The sequence below is a fragment of the Sorex araneus genome, chromosome 6, assembly GCF_027595985.1.
Source record: "Sorex araneus isolate mSorAra2 chromosome 6, mSorAra2.pri, whole genome shotgun sequence".
In the NCBI taxonomy this organism is placed as follows: domain Eukaryota; kingdom Metazoa; phylum Chordata; class Mammalia; order Eulipotyphla; family Soricidae; genus Sorex; species Sorex araneus.
This window is the reverse complement of record NC_073307.1, coordinates 53,318,469-53,341,279: the sequence shown is the minus strand read 5'-3', so window position 1 is coordinate 53,341,279 and position 22,811 is coordinate 53,318,469. Positions and strand designations below refer to the sequence as shown.

The 22,811-nt window shown below is 54.4% G+C and overlaps 2 protein-coding genes across 2 annotated transcripts in view; both read left to right on the top strand.

Moving 5' to 3' along the window:
• LINS1 (lines homolog 1) overlaps positions 1-1,646 on the top strand; it is a 56,650-nt gene extending 55,004 nt beyond the window's left edge. The window contains exon 8 of the transcript XR_008630773.1: positions 1,621-1,646. The gene's annotated coding sequence lies outside the window, so the exon portion shown is untranslated. The remainder of the gene's footprint in view (positions 1-1,620) is intronic.
• Positions 1-22,811, top strand: part of CERS3 (ceramide synthase 3) — a 72,594-nt gene that overhangs the window by 41,657 nt on the left and 8,126 nt on the right. The window contains exons 3-7 of the mRNA XM_004617770.2: positions 1,621-1,794; positions 12,602-12,716; positions 17,622-17,740; positions 19,901-19,958; positions 21,300-21,350. Coding sequence (XP_004617827.1) covers positions 1,622-1,794; positions 12,602-12,716; positions 17,622-17,740; positions 19,901-19,958; positions 21,300-21,350 — 516 coding nt within the window. The 5' untranslated portion in view covers position 1,621. The remainder of the gene's footprint in view (positions 1-1,620; positions 1,795-12,601; positions 12,717-17,621; positions 17,741-19,900; positions 19,959-21,299; positions 21,351-22,811) is intronic.

The following is a 22,811-nucleotide window of genomic DNA, read 5'->3' as shown; positions in this document are numbered from 1 at the left end:
CAGTATCTTGGGGCTTACTCCTGGCTCTGTGCTCAGGAATCAACTCCCGGCAGGGCTCAGGGGACCCTATGGGATGCTGGGGACAGACCCAGACTGGCCACATGCAATCAGCAATCAAGTGCCCTCCCTACTGTACTATCACTTCAGTCCCTATTTTGTAGCACTGTAGCACTGTCATCCCGTTGCTCATCGATTTGCTCGAGCGGGCACCAGTAACGTCTCCATTGTGAGACTTGTTGTTACTGGTTTTGGCATATTGAATACGCCACAGGTGGCTTGCCAGGCTCTGCCGTGCGGGCAGGATACTCTCAGTAGCTTGCCGGGCTCTCCAAGAGGGATGGAGGAATTGAACCTGGGTTGGCTGCGTGCAAGGCAAACACCCTACCCGCTATGCAATCTCTCCAGCCCATCCCTATTTTAATTTTTCTTTTTTAAAGTTTAGGGCCAGGCCCAGCAGTGGTCAGAACTTACTCCTGGGCTCTGCCCTCAGGTATCACTCCTGATAGGCTCGGGGACGCTATGGGGAGCTGAGGACAGAATCTCAGTTGGACCCGTGCAAGGCAAGTGCAAGGCAGTACCTGCTGGTGCTGTGGCTCCAGCCCCGGGACACTGTCTTTAAGTCCCTTCTGTGCCTCCAACAGTGCAGGCTCAGTGAGTGTGTGTGACATGCGGCATGTGCGAGCTGGAACCACTGCAATCATCGCTTAGAAGAGGTTTTCTTTTCCCTGTGTGTGTGTGTGTGTGTGTGTGTGTGTGTGTGTGTGTGTGTGTGTGGTGTGAAGGGGCATGGGTTGAGGCTACACTCTCAGTGGTATGCAGGAACAATTCCAGGTTCTGTGCTGGTGCTCAGGGGATCCCTATGCTGTTCCCGGGATGGAACCAGGGTCAGGGTCAGCCACAAGCAAATCAAGCACCGTCCCCCGGATACTTTCTCTCTGACCCCCAGGAGGAGTTCTTGGGCCCTTGGAAGGTTTTTTTTTTTATTTTATTGAATCACCATGTGGAAAGTTACAAAGCTTTCATGTTTAAGTCTCAGTTATACAATGCTCAAACACCCATCCCTTCACCAGTGCACATATTCCACCACCAAGAATCACAGTACAGCTCCACCCCGGCCCCCCACATCCCCAGCCCCCCACCCCGCCTGTGTAACTGATAAATTTCACTTTACTTTCTCTTTACTTTGATTGCATTCAATATTTCAACACAAAACTCACTATTATTGTTTGGAGTTTCTCCCCCTTAAAGTCGGACCTGCTGAAAAGGAAGCATTTGATAATTTGTTTCCTTGGAAGGTTTTTATGGACTGGAGCTTGCCTGATGTTGACCGAGGCACGCCCAAGTCGGAAGGGTCATTGCGAACTTATTTTTCTCAGCCTGGAAGGTGAAGACGCCGGCTGGATGTCAGCCTTCGAGGCGTGGTGACATGGGTGCCGGCCCGGCCCTACCACCGTCAACACAGCGTGTCCCGTGGGGTCCTGAAGCCCATGAGAATGCCTTCCCTCCCTGCCTTCCGCCGCGGCCCGCTTTGGCATCGGGGTTTGAAGTAGACATGCTGCGTGTTACCTGAATCTGAAGCATCTGCGTCCCAGTCTAACCCTCTCTTTTCCGTTCCTCTAGAATGTTTCAGACGTTTAAAGAATGGTTTTGGCTGGAAAGACTCTGGCTCCCTCCCACCATCAAGTGGTCGGATCTGGAGGACCAGGACGGCCTCATCTTTGTGAAGCCCTCTCACCTGTACATGACGATTCCGTACGCCTTCGTCTTGCTGATCATCCGACATTTCTTTGAAAAGTGAGTAAGCGTGTCCGTGTCCTCTCTCCCCGCTGCCCGGTGCTACCCTGGACCTCGCACCCTAGAGCCTTGGTGCGAGCCTTAAAGAGTTGGTGTTTCCGAGATCGCCCACTGGGGGCTCGTGAAGTCAGGAGAACATCAGATGTCCCCTAGGAGCCGCGCAGGGCAGGTCAGCTGTATCGGCCTCGCCAGTGGGCGCGGACGGAGAGAACCAGGCCCGGCACGTGTCATGGCAGCCCAGGAAGGCTGCGTGTGCCCCCGGCCAGTGAGTGTGAGAAGAGTGTTCCCAGGTCTGGCTGTGCAGGGCTGAGCTGCCAGAAGCAACTCCCAAGCACAGAGGTGGGAGTCACTCCTGAGCACGGTGGGGTTCCTCCCCCCCAAAAAAAACGTGTAACGTGAGTGTGATGCGTTGTCACCTTAGAATGGCTGTCCAGGGAGAACATCAGATATAGCCCATTTCAAACATGACCTTTAAAGACCCAATTTGGGGGCCAGAACGATAGATATTCCAGTGGGTGCGGCACTGCCTTGCACGTGGCTGACCCCAGTTCAATCCCCAGCATCCCATATGATCCCCAAGCATCACCAAGAGTAATTTCGTGAGTGCAGAGCCAAGAGTAACTAACTCCTGAGTACTATCGGATGTGACCCAAAAAGAAAAAAAAATCAAAAAACTAATAAAGACCAAGTTTCGCACTATTATATAGCATAAGGTTTATTGAAGGTTGAAAGACCAGCTCTTCATCGCAAAGTATCAGGAAATCAAAGCAAACAAACATAAAAAGCTAACTTGCCTTCTTGGGAAAAGTAAACTTTCCTTTTCCTTAATTTCATTTAAATAGATGGTGCTTCCAGCGTTTTTATTAAAACTGTATGAGCATTACGATAGCAGGAGATAAGTGTTCCTCTCTAATCTCTGTAGTTGTCTCCATTTCAAAAAAATATTATTAGTCCATTAATTATTTTGGAGCAAAAGAATATTTTAATGTCAAGAGCTGGAGAAACTTAAGACGGAAATCTGATACACATCACTGTGTCTGCGGCTGACTCTAATGCAGATCGTCTGTTCATAACCAGTTGCAGGACCCTTATCTCTGGAGGGAATTGGAACAACCCGGTTTCGCCGATCCTCCTAAAGGCTTTCAAACAGATAACAGTTGCACTTGAGCCAAAACTAGGTGCTCGCTCTAGAGAGGCAGAGAGCGCCCCTGCCCCGATGCCCTTACAGCCCAGCAGACTGTTCTAGAACGTTCTTCCTCGGCCACATTGAATTCTGCATTCTGCTCACGCATCTGGATTTGTCTGGAGAATGTCTGAGGGGGGCAGTGGCACCGTCATTCTGCCCCATGTCCACACATGACTCTCAGTCACCCCCAAACGCTTGCGTTTCCGCCGGGGAGGCCGCCATCCTGGATTCTGCTTCGGCCTTCCCCAAACTGGCGGCTCCACTTGCTGACATTTCGGTCAGGCCCTTATAAACCCGAACGTCACTTGGTTGGTTTCCAAGGCAACAGAGCCACCTAGGACCAGCATGTCCTCTGCAGCCAGGACTGGGAGGCCTCTGGCCCACTGGACGTTCCCTCGGTCGTTCTGGACTCTCTCTGGGCAGTCGGGAGCTGGATCACTCTTCCTCTCGCCACTTGCCTTCAGATCCTCCATTTTCTTTTCCTTTCTGTGGGGCTCAGAGAATCACGTGCAGCTTCCCGGCATCTGTCTCTTAGAGCTGTAGGAGGAGAAGGAAGGCAGGTGAAAATGGGCGAGAGGGTGAGGGCCAGGGCCAGAGGACTGCGTAGGGCACTTGCTTTGCACGTAGCCGCCGACCCAGGTGCGATCCCCGGCATCCCCTAGGGTCCCCCGAGCACTGCCATAAGTGATTCCTGAGTGCAGAGCCAGGAGGAACCCCTGAGCACCACCGGGTGTGGCTCAAAAACACTCCCCCCCAAAAAAATAAGAAAGTGGGTGAGCGAACATGACCTCTTTGCTCCAGGCCTTGTAGATCACTGGCCTGAGGTTAGACTGCAAATCCCCCCAGTGGAATCCCACAAATGGCCCTACACGCTGCGCCCTCCTCCCTGTGCCTGAATAGAAGTGTGCCGTCTCAGCGGGATGTAACACTCACGGGCAGTGTCATTAATTTCATCCCAGAAAGGCGAGGCAGTGGCCTGGCTGAGGTCACACAGGCGGCCCATCTGGAATTGGCCCCTGGGGCTGTGACCCCAGATTACGGGGTGCTTCCTGCTCCCCAGTGCCAGGGTGACTTTCCCACGGAAGTTCTCCTTCGGGCAAGAGAGAGTGTCGGCGTGGCCCTTGGGAATAGAGAACCGGGTTCAAAAGGCCAAGGGCAGTGTCCGAGCTGCGGAGCGTGTGGGAGTCGGGACACTTTGGGGGGAGGGGCCCTTGGGTTCCAGGTTCCGGGGGAGCCCCTCTTCCCCGTGTCCCTGCTGGGTTTTGTTCTCTCCTCATTCTGGGAGGGAACAGAAGCCACGAGTTGACTGAGTCCTTCGGGTCCCTTTGTCCTTGAGTGTGGAGTCACTCGGGGTCAGGAAGGAAGAAGGTGGGTGCAGGGGGACCCCGGGGAGGAGCAGAACTGTGTATTTTGGGTCTCGTTCCCACGGTATGTTGTGTGTGCGTGGGGGATGGGGGGACTTGGGTTGCTTTGGGGGTGTTTATACTTGTTTGTTTTCAGTTTTGTTTGTGTTTGGTTTGCGACCGGTATAGCCGTTTCTAACTGGTTTATCCAGACTCTTCTCTGCATTCTTTCATGAGTCTGATGTGTGACTTTGTTTTTTTTTTCTTTTTGGGGCTATACCTGGCAATGCTCAGGAACTGCCCCCAGCTCTGCGCTCAGGAGTCACTCTTGGTGGCGCACAGCCGACCCTCAGGGATATCAGGGATTGAGCCCGGGCTTGGTCGTGTGCAAGGCAAGTGCCCTCCCCACTGTGCTATCGCTCCAGCCCCCTGATGTGTGACTTTTAAGGGGGATAAACTAATCCATAAGACATATGACCCAGCTGGCCACGAAGCCTGAGTTACTGGGCAGGATCCAGGCCGACGATGGTCCAGGTTGGCACTTTGCACGCGGAAGGCTCCGACTGGGCTCTGATCTGTGGGAACCCGGCCTCTCCCCGTCTCCCCGGGTGCCTTTGTGTCTGTGAGGGCTGCCTCCTGGGCCAGGGCCTGGTGCTGGACGAAAAGGGCCCCTGGGTCCAAATGCCCCCCTACCCCCCCACAGGCTCCCTTCTGCCAGGGACCCCCCCGGAGGTCTGTTCCCTCCCATGTTAAAGCTGAGCTGGAAGCCGTCCAGCCACCCTCCTTTGGTGTTTTGGTTTATTTCCTGTTTTGTTTTGGTTTTGGGGGGTTGCGCCCAGTAGTGTCCAGGGCTACCCCCTGCTTAGTGCTCTGGGGTTGTTCTCAGGGTGCTGGGATTGGAACCAGAGCTGCCGCAAGCGCCCCTGGCGAGTTTCTCCCCACCTGTTCTTCTTGGTGCCTTTTGAGTCAAGGTCCATGGAATGAGCTGGAACCTGTGCACTCTTGGGGGGTGTGCCCTGTCATGCCTTCCAGGGGCCGAGGAGATAGTACAGTGGACACGGCACTTGCCTTGCATGCAGCTGACCCAGGTTGGATCCCTGGTACTTACAAAGGGCCCTGCACAAGGCCAGGAGTCAGCCCTGAGCACCCTTGGGTGTGGCCCCCAACATACAGACAAAATGAATGCCAGGCCTGGCTGCACCCCCACCCCCCGTCCCCATTTCCAGTCCAGTTACCAAGCTGTTTTCTTTCTTCTACCTTTGCTCCCACACGACAGAGCCTGGCAAGCTCCCCGTGGCATATTCGATATGCCAAAAACAGTAACAAGTCTCACAATGGACACGTTACTGGTGCCCGCTCGAGCAAATCGATGAACGACAGGACGACAGTGCTACAGTGCTACCTTTGCTCAGAGAAAGATCTAGCGCCGCTTGCCCCACACAAACAATGCAGAAGTGGAAAACCTTGCTCGGCTGCTTCCTCTGCTCTGGTGACCCTCCGTGCCGTGGCCCGCAGCCACCTGAGACACGGGAGCGCAGCCCTCGCCCGCTCTGTTTGCAGGAAGGCTTTGGCTGGCGATGTGGCTCTCACGTTCGCCGAGGATCCAGGGACTGTTGGGTCCCAGCGGCCCGACGTCCTGCTCCCCTGACACCCTGTGGGAGAGGCGAGGCTGGCGTCTCGCTTTGCCACGGCTTGCACTCATGCCCGTAGTGCGTAGCCTTGGGCTCACTTTGGCGCGCCCGAGTCCCCTCCATCCCACCCTCGGAGGAGATCCCGAGCATCTGTGACCGAGTGCGCTGCTCGGTGGAGCCCGTTGGTGTGTGTCACTGCCCGCTGCACACGGGAAGTGCTCGCTGCAGCAAAGTCTCCCCTCCCTGGGCCGGGGCTGAGGGAGCACTTTCACCCCAGCCCTGTCAGATACGTTTTTGAGACTTGGTTTGTTTTTCCGGACGTTTTAGGGTTTTGTTTGATTTACGGTTTTTATACAAAGAGAACAGGCATCAGATTCCTTAAATCATAGCCTTCTGTTGTGGGTCAGCATAGACCAACCGGGTGATGAGACTCCCTTTTCCCAATAACTGTATCACAGTGAGATACACAATTACAAAGTTGTTCATGACTAGGTTTCAGCCAGTGTTCCAACGACCCGTCCCTTCCCCAGTGCACATTTCTCTCTCTCTCTCTCTCCCTCTCTCTCTCTCTCTCCTCTCTCTCTCTCTCTGTCTCTCTCCTCTCTCTCTCTCCCTCTCTCTCTCTCTCGTCTCTCTCTCTCTCCCTCCCTCTCTCTCTCTCTCTCTCTCTCTCTCTCTCTCTCTCTCCCTCTCTCTCTCTCTGTCTCTCTCCTCTCTCTCTCTCTCCTCTCTCTCCCTCTCTCCTCTCTCCCTCTCTCTCTCGTCTCTCTCTCTTATTTTCCTTTGAGGCACTGTGTTTTGCAGTACTGTTACTGGAAGTATGCCGTGCACATCACTCTGCTTCCTTTCAGCACACAGCAGTTTGTGTCCAGAGTGATCATTTCCAGCTGGCACTGTCACCGTGGTCCCTTTCTGTCCTAACTGTCCTAAAGGCCCCTGTGTGAGCAGAGGAGAGTGTGCTGTCCAGAGGGGGCCCTTTTCATCTTTCCTACTTTTTTTTCTTTTTGGGTCACACCCGGCGATGCACAGGGGTGACTCCTGGCCCTTGCACTCAGGAATTACTCCTGGCGGTGCTCAGGGGATCCTATGGGATGCTGGGAATCGAACCCGGGTCGGCTGCATACAAGGCAAACGCCCTCCCCTCTGTGCTATCGCTCCAGCCCCCTGTTTCCTTTAACGTATGGCGCTGTGTTCAGGTCCATCCCCGTTGCTCCGTGGACATCTGCTCCCTGATGATGAGTTTGTCTTTCTGCCTCTGAGATGCAGGGCCAAGTCCAGAAGCCCTGTCCATCTAGAGTTTGGATGGACTTGGCTATTTTATCAGGTTTTCTTAGGAAATCTTTCATTCATTCATCCCCTATGGTGAAAAACTATATTGATAGGGGCTGGAGCAATAGCACAGTGGGTAGGGCGTTTGCCTTGCATGCGGCCGACCCGGGTTCAATTCCCAGCATCCCATATGGTCCCCTGAGCACCGCCAGGAGTAATTCCTGAGTGCAGAGCCAGGAGTAACCCCTGTGCATTGCCAGGTGTGACCCAAAAAGCAAAAAAAAAAAAAGAAAGAAAAGAAAAACTATATTGATAATGAATCGAAGGACTAAATTCATTACTTTAACCTTCCGGCAGAATTTTTAACCCCAGAAGCTCCTCCAGGAGTGTGAGCCCAGAGGGTTACTTACGGTATTTGCATGGTATGTGGCCATCCCTGGTTTAGACATGATAGGGCCCCTATGGACCTCAGGGGCCACTTCTGAGTCAAGTGCCAGGAGTCACTTCTGAGTGCCATTGGGTGTGGTCCCTAATTTTTAAGAAAGTTTATCTTCTAATCATTTTTGAGAGTGGAGGGTTTGGGGCCATACCTGACAGTGCTCAGTGCTGGGGGACAGGGGTGGAGGGGACCAAGAGGGGTCAGGATGGACGCAGGGTGGCCCACATGCAAGGTGAGTACCTTGAACCTTGTGCCATCTCTGTGGCCCAGAAACTCTTTGGGGTGGACTCCAGAGAAAGATCCTTCTTGTATAAGACAGGAGCGCCGTCTGACAGAAGGAAGCACACAGTGTCCTAGAGACTTGTTTTACTGAGGAATGACAATAAAAAGTCCATCCACATGTATGTCTTCCTCTCAGGAATGTCTTCTTTTCACTCTCAACTTTTATTTGTTTGGGGCCCACACCCATCGATGCTCAGGGCTGACACCTGTCTCTGCACTCAGGAATCACTCCTGGTGGTGCTCAGGGGACCCTATGGAATCCCGGGGATCGAGCCCGGGTTGGCTATGTGCAAGGCAAACGCCCTACCTGCTGAAATATCGCTCCTGCCCCTCACTTCCAAATTTTTTCAGCTATTTTGTTGTTGTTCCCTCCCTCACTTTCTCAGTTGACCTTCAGGTAGCCTCACTTGGTTGCGTCTGTGTCTGCTGGCCTGTTCTTGTACTGGGATCTCTCTGTCCTTCAATTTTATCTCCTTGGGTTCCTCCTGTGGCTGATCTCAGCCAACACTCATCTTTTTCCTTCTGATTTCTTTTGTTCCAGTTCTTTCTATTTGGCTCTAAATGACATCGCCCTTCCTTCCTTCCTTCCTTCCTTCCTTCCTTCCTTCCTTCCTTCCTTCCTTCCTTCCTTCCTTCCTTCCTTCCTTCTTTCCTTCCTTCCTTCCTGGCGACACCCAGCAATATGCAGGAGTTATTCCTGGCTCCTTCCTCAGGTTCACTCCCATCGGTGTGACCTATGGGATTCTGGGGATCAAACCCAGATCGGCCACGTGCAAGGCAAATGCCCCACCCACCATCCTATCTCTCCAGCCCTGCATTACTTTGTCTTTAAAAGAACGATACTGTTGCACTCCATGTGTGGTACCTTCTCTCTCCAGTCATCTGTCAGGGGGCATTTGATGGTGATTTCCAAAATGGGTATCACTGGGCTTCTTCATTTGGGCTATTGTGAAAAATGCTTTAACAGACTTTGGGATAGAAGGTCCACCTGGAATTGGATGCATTTCAACATCTGTCAAATGCATCAAATGTAGCTTTTCCTACAGTGATGCTAAAATTTCTTCCATCAGCTCTAAAATCTCCTTTCCACCTCTCATTTGACTGTCCCTTTTCTAGTGCCCCCCAATCACAAATTACACTTACTGTCTTGTGATTTTGCCTTTCCTAGAATTTTCTAGAGATGAAGTCATACAGAGTATATTTGTCTGTGTCTGAGGTGGTTTCCGTGCTCCTGTGTGTATCTGTGGTTCCTTGTCCTTGCTGGACTGTTGGCCTCAACTTACTGATTCTTTACTGAGGTGACAGAAACGTTGATAGCTCAGGGGCCAGAGAGATCACACAGCGTATAGGGCACTTGACTTGCATGGGTCGATGTGGGTTTGATCCTCAGCACCCCATATGGTTCCCTGAGCCCACCAGGAGTGATCCCTAAGCTCAGAGCCAGTAGTCAGCCCTGAGCACTACCAGTGTGTCCCCCCGCCCCACCCCCAAAAAGAAATATCCATAGTTTACAGGTTGGGGCTATTTCGATAAAATGGCGATGAGTGTTTGAGAATCCGTGTGAGCATGTGCTTTTCTTTCTCTTGGTAACTTGATAATTTTTTTTGTTTGTTTTGCTTTTCGAGAGATATTGCTAAAGTGTAGTTACTTCTCCATGAGGGCTGGAGTTCAGATCTGCACTCTGGCATGAGTGAAGACTCCAGAGCGTAGGGCCGAGGGACCAAATCCAGACACGAACAATGCGGTTGTGTATGAGTCCCTCAGCTCAAATATCCAGAGAAGGCCAAACTACAGACCATAAACAGGAATAGACTAGAGGCTGTCTCGGCAGCAGTGGGAGGGAACAAAGATTCGTCAATGTGAATCCGAGATCAGATGGGGTGAGGAGAGCGTTCAAAGCTGATACAGGGGCGGAATGTACAACGTGGTCAATTTCCTTTCAAGATCATTGAAGGCATGAGTAGTGTGATTTGCAAAATGCCTCACTAGCTATTTTTGTGTTTCTTTTTTTACGTGGGGGGTGGCTAGCGGTGCTCGGGGAACCCTACGAGATGCTGGGGATGGAACCCGGGTCAGTCACGGGCAAGGCAAGCGGCCTCCCTGCTGTACGATCGATCGATCGCTCTGGCTCATTGTTGTTAAATAAGTCGTTGTAATGAAATGAAAAGAGACGCACTGGGAGAAGCTATGTGCCGCACATAGGAGGGGCTTTAATTCGCAAGAAAGAATCCCAGTGTGGCTCGGTTTCTCGAGCACCACCAGAGAAACAAAACAGAAAACCCAGCAGTCACTAAAGTATTCATTATGGAATCTTGGGTGTTGGATTAAAGACTTGACATGGCCGATTTTATTTTATTTTTAGGTTTTGGCATCATACCCGGTGGTGCTCAGGGCTCACTCCTGGCTGTGCGCTCAGGAATCACTCCTGGCAGGGCTCATGGGACCATAGGGCTACCAGGGCTCAAACTCAGGTCAGCCGTGTGCAAGGCAAATGCCCTCCCCACTGTAGTATTGCTCTGGCCCCTGATGTATTTTAAAGGCTATTTTAGGCTATTTTAAATAAATAAAAAATCTAGAGGAGGGACCAGAGCAGTGGGTAGGGCACTTGCCTGGCACATGCCCGGCCCAGGTTCAATCCCCGGCACTCCACATTTCCCCCCTAGCATCACCAAGAGTGGTTCCTGAGCGCAGAGCCTGGAGTAAGCCCTGAGCCTTGCTGATGTATCACAAAAACAAGTCAGCAAAAAGAAACTCTAGAGAAAATCCTGCATAAGGACTGGGTTTGGGACAGAATAAGGACAGTCTCTCACCCACTCAGACTCTAAGTGGTGAGACAGAAGCGATATCTGGTTGAAGAAGCCAGATTGCTAGCTGAAAGGGAGACACCAAGATCACAAACACGAGTTTCCAGGAGCAAGGTTGGGCGTCCAGCACCCGGTGCACTGTCCCCAGTGACTTTCTCCAAAGTGGGAAACTTGAGAACAAGAATCATAAAAAAAAAAAATGCCGGTTGAGGGGCCGGAGCGATAGTACAGAGGGTAAAGGCACTGGCCTTGCACACCACCAACCTAGGTTTGATCCCTGGCATCCCGTATGGTCCTCGGAGCACCACCGGGAGTGACTCCTGAGTGCAGAGCCAGAAGTAAGCCCTGAGCATTGCCAAATGCGGCACCCCCAAAAAATTATTTTTTAATTGATTGAAAAATAAAAAGGGGCCCTAGAGTGATAGTACAGTGGGGAGGGTGTTTGCCTTGCATGCGGCCAACCTAGGTTTGATTTCTGGCATCCCATATGGTTCCCCGAGCATCGCCAGGAGTGATTCCTGAGTGCAGAGCCAGGAATAACCCCTGAGCATCGCCGGATAGGACCCAAAAAGCAAAAATAAATGAATAAATAGATAAATAAATAATAAAAGGGCCAAAGGGATAGTACCGCAGGTAGGGATTTGCCTTGCACACAGCTAACCCAGGGTTTGATCCCCTACACCTCATAGGGTCCCCTGAGCACATCAGAAGTAATCCCTGAGTTCAGAGCCAGGAGGAAGCTCTGAGCATGGCTAGGTGTGGCTCCAAACTGAACCAAAGCAAACCAAATTAGCAGCAGTAGCTCAGTATAGTGAGAAAAGAGGGGAGATGGAGAGTGTACCATCTTACATCCCACCTTAAGAAAAGACCCCAGCAAAAAAAGGGGGGACCTGGAGTGATAGCACAGTGGGTAGAGCATTTGCCTTGTACACAGTCGACCTGGGTTCAATTCCCGGCATCCCATATGGTCCCCTGAACACCACCAGGAGTAATTCCTGAGTGCAGAGCCAGGAGTAACCCCTGTGCATTGCCAGATGTGACCCAAAAAGAAGGAAAAAAAAAGAGAGAAGAAAAGACCCCAAAGAGCACACCAAATGTGAGACAAACAGGAACGAGGAGCTGATGAGCTTAGTGTGGGAAACTCAGTGAACACACTCACACGCCCCACAAAATTGCGGGCGGCACCCCGGGCCGGCAGAGGCACAGAATGGGCACACGGTCAGTGGGCGTGCCAGCGGGCATGCACACTCCGGCAGGTAGCGTGCCAGCTCTCTGGGAACTGACACGGGCTGGCGGGGCGTCCCTGCACCCCGCTGCTAGGTGTTGCCCCAAGATGCAGGTCTTCACATGTGAAAATGTCAAGTAGGTTTTTATACCAAATAAAACCATCGCATCAAATGAAACGTTTAATAACAAAACTATTTATTTGAATCCCGAACATCTTAGAAATGAGAGTGTCCGTGGAAGAGCTTATCCTAACTCTGGGACTCCCCGGGACTTATAGAGAAACTTATTTGGGGGGGGGGTGCGTGAACTTGGCCCACTGCCTCAGCAGTCGCAAAGTATTGCCTTGGCCTGTGTGCGGCCCTGGGTTCGATCCCAGCCCCGCCAAATGCGTTAACGTATTTGAATTCTTTTCAGATGGCTTTAAAACGATGACAGAGGTTCCCCCCATCAGTGACTGTGTTTCCAGGGAACCTCCAGACTTGCGCTCCCAGGACTTCTGCCGGGCATGGAGGGTGGCAGGCAAGGGGGCGGCCCTGACTCGGTGGCCACTGGCGTGGAGTCTCAACTCAAGTTGTCTGGTACCCCTGAGGGTGATTCTCAGGCTGCCAATCTACTTTCTTTTGTAGGTTTATTGCTGCCCCTCTGGCGAGGACCTTTGGCATTAAAGAAGGTCGGAGGAAGATCACGCCAAACGCCGTCTTAGAGACTTTCTTCCAGAAGGGCACAAGAAAACCCTCCAAAGTAAGCACCCAGTCTCGGGTTTTAGCACCACACCCGGTGATGCTCGGGGCTCACTCCTGGCTCTGCACTCAGGAATCACTCCTGGCAGGGCTCGGGGGACCCTATGGGATGCCGGGGATCAAACCCGGGTCTGCAGCCTGCAAGGCAAGCACCTGTACCTGCCCTACCATGGCTCTGGCCCTGGGTCTTGGTTTTCTGATGGAAAAATCTCCCTCCTTGTAAGGTCAGAGCAGCAAAGGCTCAGCTCACCTGCCCGAGAATTCTGGGTCTGCGCCCCTTTGACGGGAGAACGTCACGATCCACGGGGCTTCTATCTTTGCTCTGCTGACAGATTTGGGACCCTTTCGGCCTGCTTATTTGCAGATGGGATCTTACTGCGAAGTGACCAGCACTGTCCTTACCATGCAGTAACTGGCACTGTTCTTACCGTTCAGTGACCAGCACTGTCCTTACCATGCAGTGACCAGCACTGTCCTTACCATGTAGTGACCAACACTGTTCTTACCATGCAGTGACCGGCACTGTCCTTACTGTGAAGTGATCAACACTGTTCTTACGTGCAGTGACCAGCACTGTCTTTACCATACGTAGCCGTCACTGTTCTTACATGCAGTGACCAGCGCTGTTCTTACATGCAGTGACCAGCACTGTTCTTACCATGCAGTGACTGGCACTGTTCTTACTGTGAAGTGACCAGCACTGTTCTTACCATGCAGTGACCGGCACTGTCCTTACCGTGTAGTGACTGGCACTGTTCTTACCATGCAGTGACCAGCACTGTTCTTACTGTGAAGTAACCAACACTGTTCTTACGTGCAGTGACCAGCACTGTCCTTACCATACGTAACCGGCATTGTTCTTACATGCAGTGACCAGCACTGTTCTTACCATGCAGTGACCAGCACTGTTCTTACTGTGAAGTGACCGGCACTGTTCTTACGTGCAGTGACCAGCACTGTCTTTACCATACGTAGCCGTCACTGTTCTTACATGCAGTGACCAGCGCTGTTCTTACATGCAGTGACCAGCACTGTTCTTACCATGCAGTGACTGGCACTGTTCTTACTGTGAAGTGACCAGCACTGTTCTTACCATGCAGTGACCGGCACTGTCCTTACCGTGTAGTGACTGGCACTGTTCTTACCATGCAGTGACCAGCACTGTTCTTACTGTGAAGTAACCAACACTGTTCTTACGTGCAGTGACCAGCACTGTCCTTACCATACGTAACCGGCATTGTTCTTACATGCAGTGACCAGCACTGTTCTTACCATGCAGTGACCAGCACTGTTCTTACTGTGAAGTGACCGGCACTGTTCTTACCATGCAGTGACCGGCACTGTCCTTACCGTGCAGTGACCGGCACTGTTCTTACTGTGAAGTGACCAACACTGTTCTTACATGCAGTGACCAGCGCTGTTCTTACATGCAGTGACCAGCACTGTTCTTACATGCAGTGACCAGCGCTGTTCTTACATGCAGTGACCAGCGCTGTTCTTACATGCAGTGACTGGCACTGTCCTTACCGTGCAGTGACCGGCACTGTTCTTACGCACATTGTTCAGCACTGTTCTGTTCCCCTAGCACTGAGCCCTGTCCCACCCCATCTTATGTGGCCCTTTCCAGGGAGAAAAAAAAAGTCATAATATCAGATGCCCCCAGTGGCATCTGAAGCTGTGTCTGCACCCCTGGGCCTTTCCAGTCCTCCCCCAGGGGCCCCTGGCTCGCCAGTGCTCAGGGCTGGGGCTGCTCGGGCACTGCTTGTCACGACAGGTGGGGTCCAGCCCTGTGAACTCTCCAGGCCCCGGGAGATTGTGGGCGGGGTGGGGGGAAGCAAAGGGAACTGCCAAGTGGTGCTCAGGGGCCTCGGTGCTAAGGCCTGGGAGCACTTGAGGGGCCTCCAGGGTTTCAGCCCACGATACTCAGGGCCCCACCGGTGCCAGGGATGGAACTCCGGTCAGCTGCCGACTCCATGGCTGGGCGGCTGCAAGCCACTCTCCGCCTGGTGCTCCTTCCGGTCATTTCAAGGGGCTGCTCATTTTGGTTGGGCCCGGCCAAAAGGCCCGGCCGTGCCCAGGGCTACTCTCAGTGCTGTCGCTCCCCGCACTGCCCGGGGGCCAGACAGTGCCCAGGATCCTGTCATCATCAAAGCACACGGCCCTGCCTCTCTCGCCCCCAGTGACACCCACGCAACAGTGTCCCTCGAGGCTGGACTGTGCCTGTAGAAACAAGTCACGCACGAGTCTGACCCGGTGTCCTTGACTCTGAGCACTAGTGCCACGTGCCTCGGCCGAGTGTCTTCTGCTCCCCGATGAAGGAAAGGACGGGAAATAAATCCATTTTTTTCTTTTGGGGTCACACCCGGCGATGCTCAGGGGTTACTCCTGGGTTTGCACTCAGGAATTACTCCTGGCGGTGCTTGGGGGACCTTATGGGATGCTGAGAATCGAACCCGGGTTGACCGCACGCAAGGCAAACGCCCTCCCCGCTGTACTATTGCTCCAGCCCCAGTAATTCTTTTGGTTTGGAGTGTTGGTCAGTGCCAGCCTGGAGGCGGTGTGTGGCCAGAGAAAGGCCCAGAGGGATGTTCTGGAGGACCAGTGGCACGGAACCGACCATTGTCTCCCAAAGTGAGGGGTGGCTGGTAATACCCTCAGGCACCACTAGGGGCACTTCCTGCCCTGTCGCTTACTGAAGGGGATTTTCAGGGCTGCCCCGAGTGTCTTGTCTCCTGAGAAAGGACTTGGTAGCCCCGTTCCGCTCTGGGACACCAGTGACCGAGACTGCAGAGAGCAGACGTCTGATTGCAGGCGAGGGAGCCAAACCAGCCCCCCACACCCCACGCCTGTATCCGACCAGTTGCGTTTTGCTTAATTCACGGGTGGTGGTGGCAAAGTCGGCGAGGGGCCACAGGGTCAGCCCTTCGGCTGCCAGGAGCAGCTGCAAGAGAAGCAGAAGGACACGGCTTCATTCTGGGCAGCAGGGAAAGAGACAGGACACGCGGCGACGCGGCCCCACTCTGCCAGCGGGTGTGCAGATGGGCGGCTTTGCACGATTGGCTTGCGACCGGGGCTGCGGGCCCATTATTTATGCGCGCGCGCACACATCCATCTGAAAGCTGTTCTTGTACGTGCGCTTGTATCTCCTTAACCACTTCAAGATGGGCTGGGCCGGCGCCACCGACCCCCACCGGCAGCCGTGTCCAACACGTTCATTACTCTGCTCCTGATAAAAATGAAGGGACTGATCAGCCTGCTCTTACCCTCAGCCAGGCTTCCCCGAGTGCGGAGACCGAAGCAGGAAGCGTGTGATTCTGGGGGAGCCGAGTGACCATGTGACCCCATCACCTGGCCCCAGAGCCAGGCTTGAAGGTCACTAACGGGCACCCCAGCTGGCCAGTGTGGCATCCTGACAGCAGACTCTTTCCCTCCATTCAGTGCGGGGAGCCGGAAGCTGCAGTGCTCTGGGGTCCCTCCCGATGGGCGTGGGGAGTGTGGGGTGCAGGGCACCCGTCCCAGGCCCTCTGGCACCATCCCCAGTGCCTTCCCGCACACACCTCTCCAGGCAGGTCTGGTTCCTGCGGGAACTGTGACAGTCCCTGGGGTGGAGATGGGGGGGGTGCCTGCAGAACCAGAGCCCTCCCTCCGTAGCAAACACTGCATCGGCCTTGAGAGCCCCGCTCCCAGCCTCGGTCTGTCCTCTTGGCCTGATCCCGGCACAGCACGCAGGGGGTCGTGGGAACAGTGGTGAGGGGCCCCGCCAGCTGAGGTGCTGGGCTGATGCTTGGTGCCTCACTTTCCCCTTTGTGAGTCTCCTCTCTCGGAGCCCCTGTGAGGGCTGGGCCACATGCCGGCGCACTCCCCAGGGCCGCCCTGCCCCATGGAGAGCAGCCTTCCTCTGCTTCTTGCTCCAATGGTCTGGGCACGACAGGCAGCGATGACCCCGACATGAGACCAGTGGTTTTTGACCTTACACCCGCGGGCTGTGTTTGAGGGGTGCTGCGGGGCCTGTTATGCCGACTCTACAAAAAGTCACTTCTACGGGGAGAGGGGGCAGCTCGGGCCATCCCCTCTGGTGCTCAGGGGGTGGTCCTGGCTTGCTGCATGGACCGTGTGTCACCGGGCATTGAACCCGGGCCTGCCATCCTCCTGCAGAGCCCTCCGGACCCATTTCCCGTCCTGCGTGGTGGCCGCAATTGTACTCCCAGATGCCGCACCCTCCTCGTCCCAGCATTCCCTCCACACCTTTGGGTTCCTTTGGGCTTCTGTGAGATCACGTCTGACTGAAAGAGAACTCATAATGGAATCCATAGCGGTGCCATGGGGTTTGCTGGTGACTGTGACACTGCAGAGCCCCCTGAAGTGAGAGGGAAGGAGGGGACCTAAGGGGGTCACGGCTAGCCTGTGCTCAGGACTCAGGACCAGGCTCATATTCCTGGGATTTTCACGTGTGCATGCATGCACACACAGATGCATACACAAATAGGCATGCATGCACACATGCATACAAGTACTCATAACAAACGCATATGCACATACAAACGCACACATGCACACACATGTACATACAAACATGCATACAAACACACATACACATGCACGCATGCACACAAGCATAAAAACACACATACACAGGCATGCATGCCCACATGCATACAAAACACACGCACACACATGTATGTACATGCATACATAAACACACATGCACACATATACATGCACACACATACACACATTCACACATGCACATACATGCATGCACATACATGTAGACAAACATACACACACCCGCAAACACATATATGTGTGTATGCACATGTGTGTGCTTCCAGAAGCCACAGAGAGAATGCCCTACCCCTGGACCCCAGCCCTCGTGACTCATCCCCTCGCTGTGCCCCCTCTGCAGACTGATATCTACAGCCTGGCCAAGAAGAGCAGCCTAACAGAGCGCCAGGTGGAGAGATGGTTTCGGAGTCGGCGGAACCTAGATCGGCCCTGCAGAATGAAGAAGTTCCAGGAGGCCTGGTACGGGGGGCCACGGGGCCCACTCTGGAGCTGCCCCTTCCCTGGGGCAGAGGGGCCTCTCAGGCGGATGGCGGGGGCCTTCTTAACTGGGGGACCTGGTGTGATCCCTCACCAGCCCCACACAGCCCCCGGAGCACTGTGCTGGGACTAGCCCTAGACCACTGCTGGCTGTGACCCAGGAACCAAACCCAAACCCAGTGTAAAGAAAAGAGCAGCCGCGGAGAGAAGGCTGAGTAGTCATGGCCTGACATGGGGGAAGCAGGACCGAGACTGGCCGTGAGCACTGGTGCCTGCAGGGCCACGCAGTCAAGCTTGGGCCCACCCGCAGGGCTCCGCGGCGCCCACTCTGAGAAGCCTTGCAGTGTGTCTGACCCCCGCATGGTGAGGTCTGGTGAGGTCTGGAGGGAGGCAGTGCTGGGTTCACTGGCTGGAGGGGCAGCCCGAGCTGAGAAGTGGGGTATCCCAGGATGGGACTAAGGAGAGGCCCATGTGTGGCCCCTGTCTGGGAGCACAGGGGTCCCCACACCCTCTCAGGGCCACGGGTTTGGGTGAGATGATGAGGTGGTGCTGCCCCCTCCAAGTGTGGGGCTCCCCGACGCCTGACGGGGGTCCACACAAGCACAACAAGTTTTGGCCATCCCAGGTCTGTCTCTTTGGAGGGGACCCTGCCAGAAGACCCTCAGACCTGAGCCCCCCGCCCCTCAGTGGTTCTTGGCTACCCAGGTTCAAAGCTCAGGACCACACTTGGAAGATGGAGGTGCTCTGTGGCCTCCGGCTGCACCCTGCCGTGCTCAGGGAGTCTGTATGGGTCCAGCGCGTGCTGGGCACACGCTCTAACCACTGTGCTATCTTCCTGGCCCCCTCGTCTCAGGTTTTCAGTGCGTTGGGAGTGTCTTTAATTGGTCAGCTTTCTGAAGGATCAAAGTTGACTTTTGTGATCAGAACCCCATGGGCCAGCCCCATCATGCTGCATGTTCAGGAATGTTCTGAGCCTGAGGGCCAGAGCACCAGCCTTGGGCTGTGGGAGCAGGGGCCAGCCTGGAGGAGCCCGTGTCCTCGCCCCCAGCAGTGCCCTTCTCCCAGGGCTGCAGGAGTGGGCTCTCGACGGAGTAGACGCTTCTCTTTCCTTTCCGGTTTTGGGACACCTACTGGTGCTCAGGGGTGACTCCTGACCCTGGGTTGGGGGTGTGCCCAGTAGTGCAGGGGGTCATACAGTGCCAATGGCCAGATGTGGCCTCCAGCCTGCTAAGCCACCTCAGCAGCCCAAGACTTTTAATATTGCTTCAGTGGTTGTTACGTAAAGGGCCGCCGTGACCACCATCCCTACCACCATAACCATCACCACCACCATTAAGACTGTCACCTACACCACCATTACCATGACCACCATCCTCATTACTGCCACCACCACCACCAACATGACCATCACCCCCACCATCAGCATCAGCATCACTACCACCATCACCACCACCATTTCCCATTCATCACCGCCACTACCATCACCACCACCATCACACCATTCTTCACCACCATCACCACCACCATCAAGACCATCACCTACACCATTACCATGACCACCATCCTCATTACTGCCACCACCATCACCACTACCACCTCACCATCACCGCCACTACCATCATCACCACCATCACCACCACATCACACCATTCTTCACCACCATCACCATCAGCACCATCACCATCACCACCATCACCACCATCAGCACCATCACCATCACCACCATCAGCACCATCACCATCACCACCATCACCACCATCAGCACCATCAGCACCATCAGCACCATCACCATCACCACCATCACCACCATCAGCACCATCAGCACCATCACCATCACCACCATCACCACCATCAGCACCATCAGCACCGCCTCCATCCCCACTGCCACTCGCTCCAGCTCCTGGCTGTTCGCTCTCCCAGGAATGCTGATCAATACCGTTGGAGGTAAACTCCACCGCTCCCATTCACAGATGAAGACTCGAGGCCCCCGCAGTTGGCTCCCTTCCCGCAGTGAGTGAGTGGGAGAGCCGGAGAGGGAGGCCCGTCAGACCAACCAGAGCATGCCTCTCCCACGCTCCACTGAGGCCCATGTGCCCTCTGACGCGTGTCCCCTTCTTCACGCACTCTCCTTTCTCTTGGCAGCTGGCGGTTCACGTTCTACCTCATGATCACCATTGCTGGGATTGCATTTCTCTACGACGTGAGTTGCCGTCCCGTCTCTGGGGTGGGGCTCACCTTTCCCTGGGCCCCGACACCCCAGCACAGACCTCCGCTCTCTCAGGCCTCAAATCAGGAGCTTCTCCTCAGTGAGTCCTTTAAAGAGCCCTCGTGAAGTTTTGCATTCACTGAGTTGATTTTTTGGCTTGTTTTTTTGAGCCATGCCTGACCATGGGTCAGACCTAGCAGTGCTTAGGGCTAAGTGCAAGCAAGTGCCTTGCTACCCGGTACCGTCTCCCCAGACCTGCACAGTTAAGCCGTAAAGCCAATTCCTCCGTACTCCTGCGCCAAAGCGGAACTGTTGGCCATCTGCTGACCCTACTGGTCCAGTCCACTTCGATGCTTTAGCGCATCTTACCCCTTCTGCCACAACTCCCTTTTCCCTTCATTTCTGACTCAAGTTCCATCCCATCCCTTAACCATGAAGACTTTCACACAAGAAATCAAATTACTGTCAGGGTAGTACAGGGGGATACTCCAGGGTCAGGCATTTGCCTTGCACGTAGCTGACCTGATTTGATCCCCAGCGAATGAGCAGAGAGCCTGAAGTGGCCTCTGAGTAATGCTGGTGTGGCATTCCCCCAAAGCAAAACCAACTTAAAGATAAAAGTACATAAAATGCCTGTCAGAAATCAGATCTCGGGGCCGGAGTGACAGCACAGCAGGCTGGGCCTTTGCCTTGCTCACAGCTGACTGGGTTCGATCCCTGGCATCCTATATGGTCCCCCGAGTACTGCCAGGAGTAATTCCTGAGTAGTACAGAGCCAGGAGTAACCCCTGAGCATTGGCAGGTGTGCCCCCAAACACCCTGGTCTCTCCCTGGCCTCTTCCTTTCCATGGTGCTTTCATAACAATGAAAGGCACAGGCATCCGCACAACCCTGCTTTGTTCACCAGGAAAAATGCGGGGTGCCAGGGAGGATGTAGTCCAGGCCCGCGCCAGGGCGCAGATCTAGCAGGTGCCACACTGTGGTTCCCGGGCACGCAGTCCCTGTGCCCTTTTGTCTCTGCTCCCAGCTTCCTCAGTTGTGGCATTGCTCTGTCCCTCCAGATACCGTATTCTGCCCCGGTGCAGGTCCGGTAGGCTGAGCACTGACTCCATCAGAAACACTGCTCTCCGCCAACTGTGTGCCGTCCAGGCGCGCAGAGGCACCAGTGTCCGGGAGTGCCTCGGGCATGATGTCTGGGCACAGGGCCACAGAGGAGGAGGCGGGCGGCAGGCGCCCCAGGGCCTGGGGACCGGGATCTGCCCCACGTCTTGACATCTGTTGCCTGGACTCACGTCTGTTTGCTGCTGACGGCTCCTTGTTTGCCTGTTTCTGCAGAAACCGTGGGTGTATGACCTATGGGAGGTGTGGAATGGCTACCCCCGGCAGGTGAGTCCCCCGAACGGCCCCTCCAGGGCCCCCCGCTGGGCTCCGGAGTTCCTCTTGGTTCCATCCTTCCCACTCTTTCCCACTTCTCCTGACCACCCCCTGCCCTACCCTCCCTGTCGAGGAGCCTCATCCCGTCTCGTTCCTTCATTGCTTGAATCAGGCCTGTATCTGGCCAGTCACATGACCTGGCTATCATCAGGTATTGAATTAACAAAGTAGGGGGCTGGACGTGCCCCTCGGCCTGTTTTCACGCCCCATTTGTCACTCTCTCATTAGAGGGGACAGTCCCTGTTTCTTTTCTAAAGGCACCGCCTGTTTCTCCCCTTTGGTTCGCTTTCCAGCTTTGCGTGCTTTCTTCCTCCTGGAAGTCATCCCAGAGACTGAAAAATCACTGCGACGTGCTCGCCTCTTTCCCTGAAGCACCCCTGGCACCTGCTTCCTGTCTCCCATTTTTCAAGACATTACGTGTCTTGGGTGCGTTTGTGATTCGGATCTTTCTGCCTGGATCCATGGAGATCTCCTCCCCCACGCCCACCCCCCAAATATCTACAGAGTTCTAGAATTGCATGAGTGTCATTAAGGAACTGTGTGGTCCAGTTTGGGGGTGACCTGATGCCTTCCCCCCACCCCCACTCACCAGTTGTAATATTTTGAACTTGTGTTTTCAGCACCAGGCACGACCTGCTCACGCATCCTGCTTACATAGCATTCTCGAATCTGCTGTTTGGGGCCCGTTTCTGGAAACTCTTAGCTGTGGCCTCTCTTCCTTTCCCTTGCTCCCCCTTCTAGCCTGGAATTCCAGCTGCAAAAGTATGCCTCTGGGCTCCTCCTGAGCACGGGTGCTGTCTTCTGGGCGAGCCCCAGCACTTTCTCCCCCTTAGTCTCTGTGCTCTGGTGGGGTGACCTTTCTCTGGGGTCTCCTGCATTTCTGCATGTTGGAGGGGGAGGTTCCCAGTGCTCTGGCTTCTCTGCAATCTGGCAGCCTCGGAAGCACCTGAAAGGTTCAGCTTCTCTGTGGGTCCCACTTAAAGCCTGGCCCTCGAGTGCGAGCACCCGCGGGCCCTTCTCTTCCTCGCGCCCTGGGGACACGCCTGCCCTGGAGTCTCCAGACTCCCGCCCGCATCCAGGGTGCTGAGGCTGGTGCCTCACTGCAGGCGAGGGCTGGGCTGGCTTTTGCATCCTCTCCTTTGCTGCACTTTCTGCCCAGCACCAGACCTGCTGTTTGAAAGCACAAGTCTAGTCCTTGTACTTCTCCGTTTGGAGATTTTTCCACGTAATGCTTTGAGTAATGGATTCCAGCCCCCTGCTGCAGGTCACCATCTCTTAACGGCACTTTCCAGGCGTGTTGCAGAGTCTACTAAGCCCCGCAGCTCTCCATGGCGTCCTCTTTGTTCCTGCTTCCTGGGCCTGATTGTCTAGAGTCTCAGACACTGTCCTGAGATATGGGAGATGCTCAAGAGG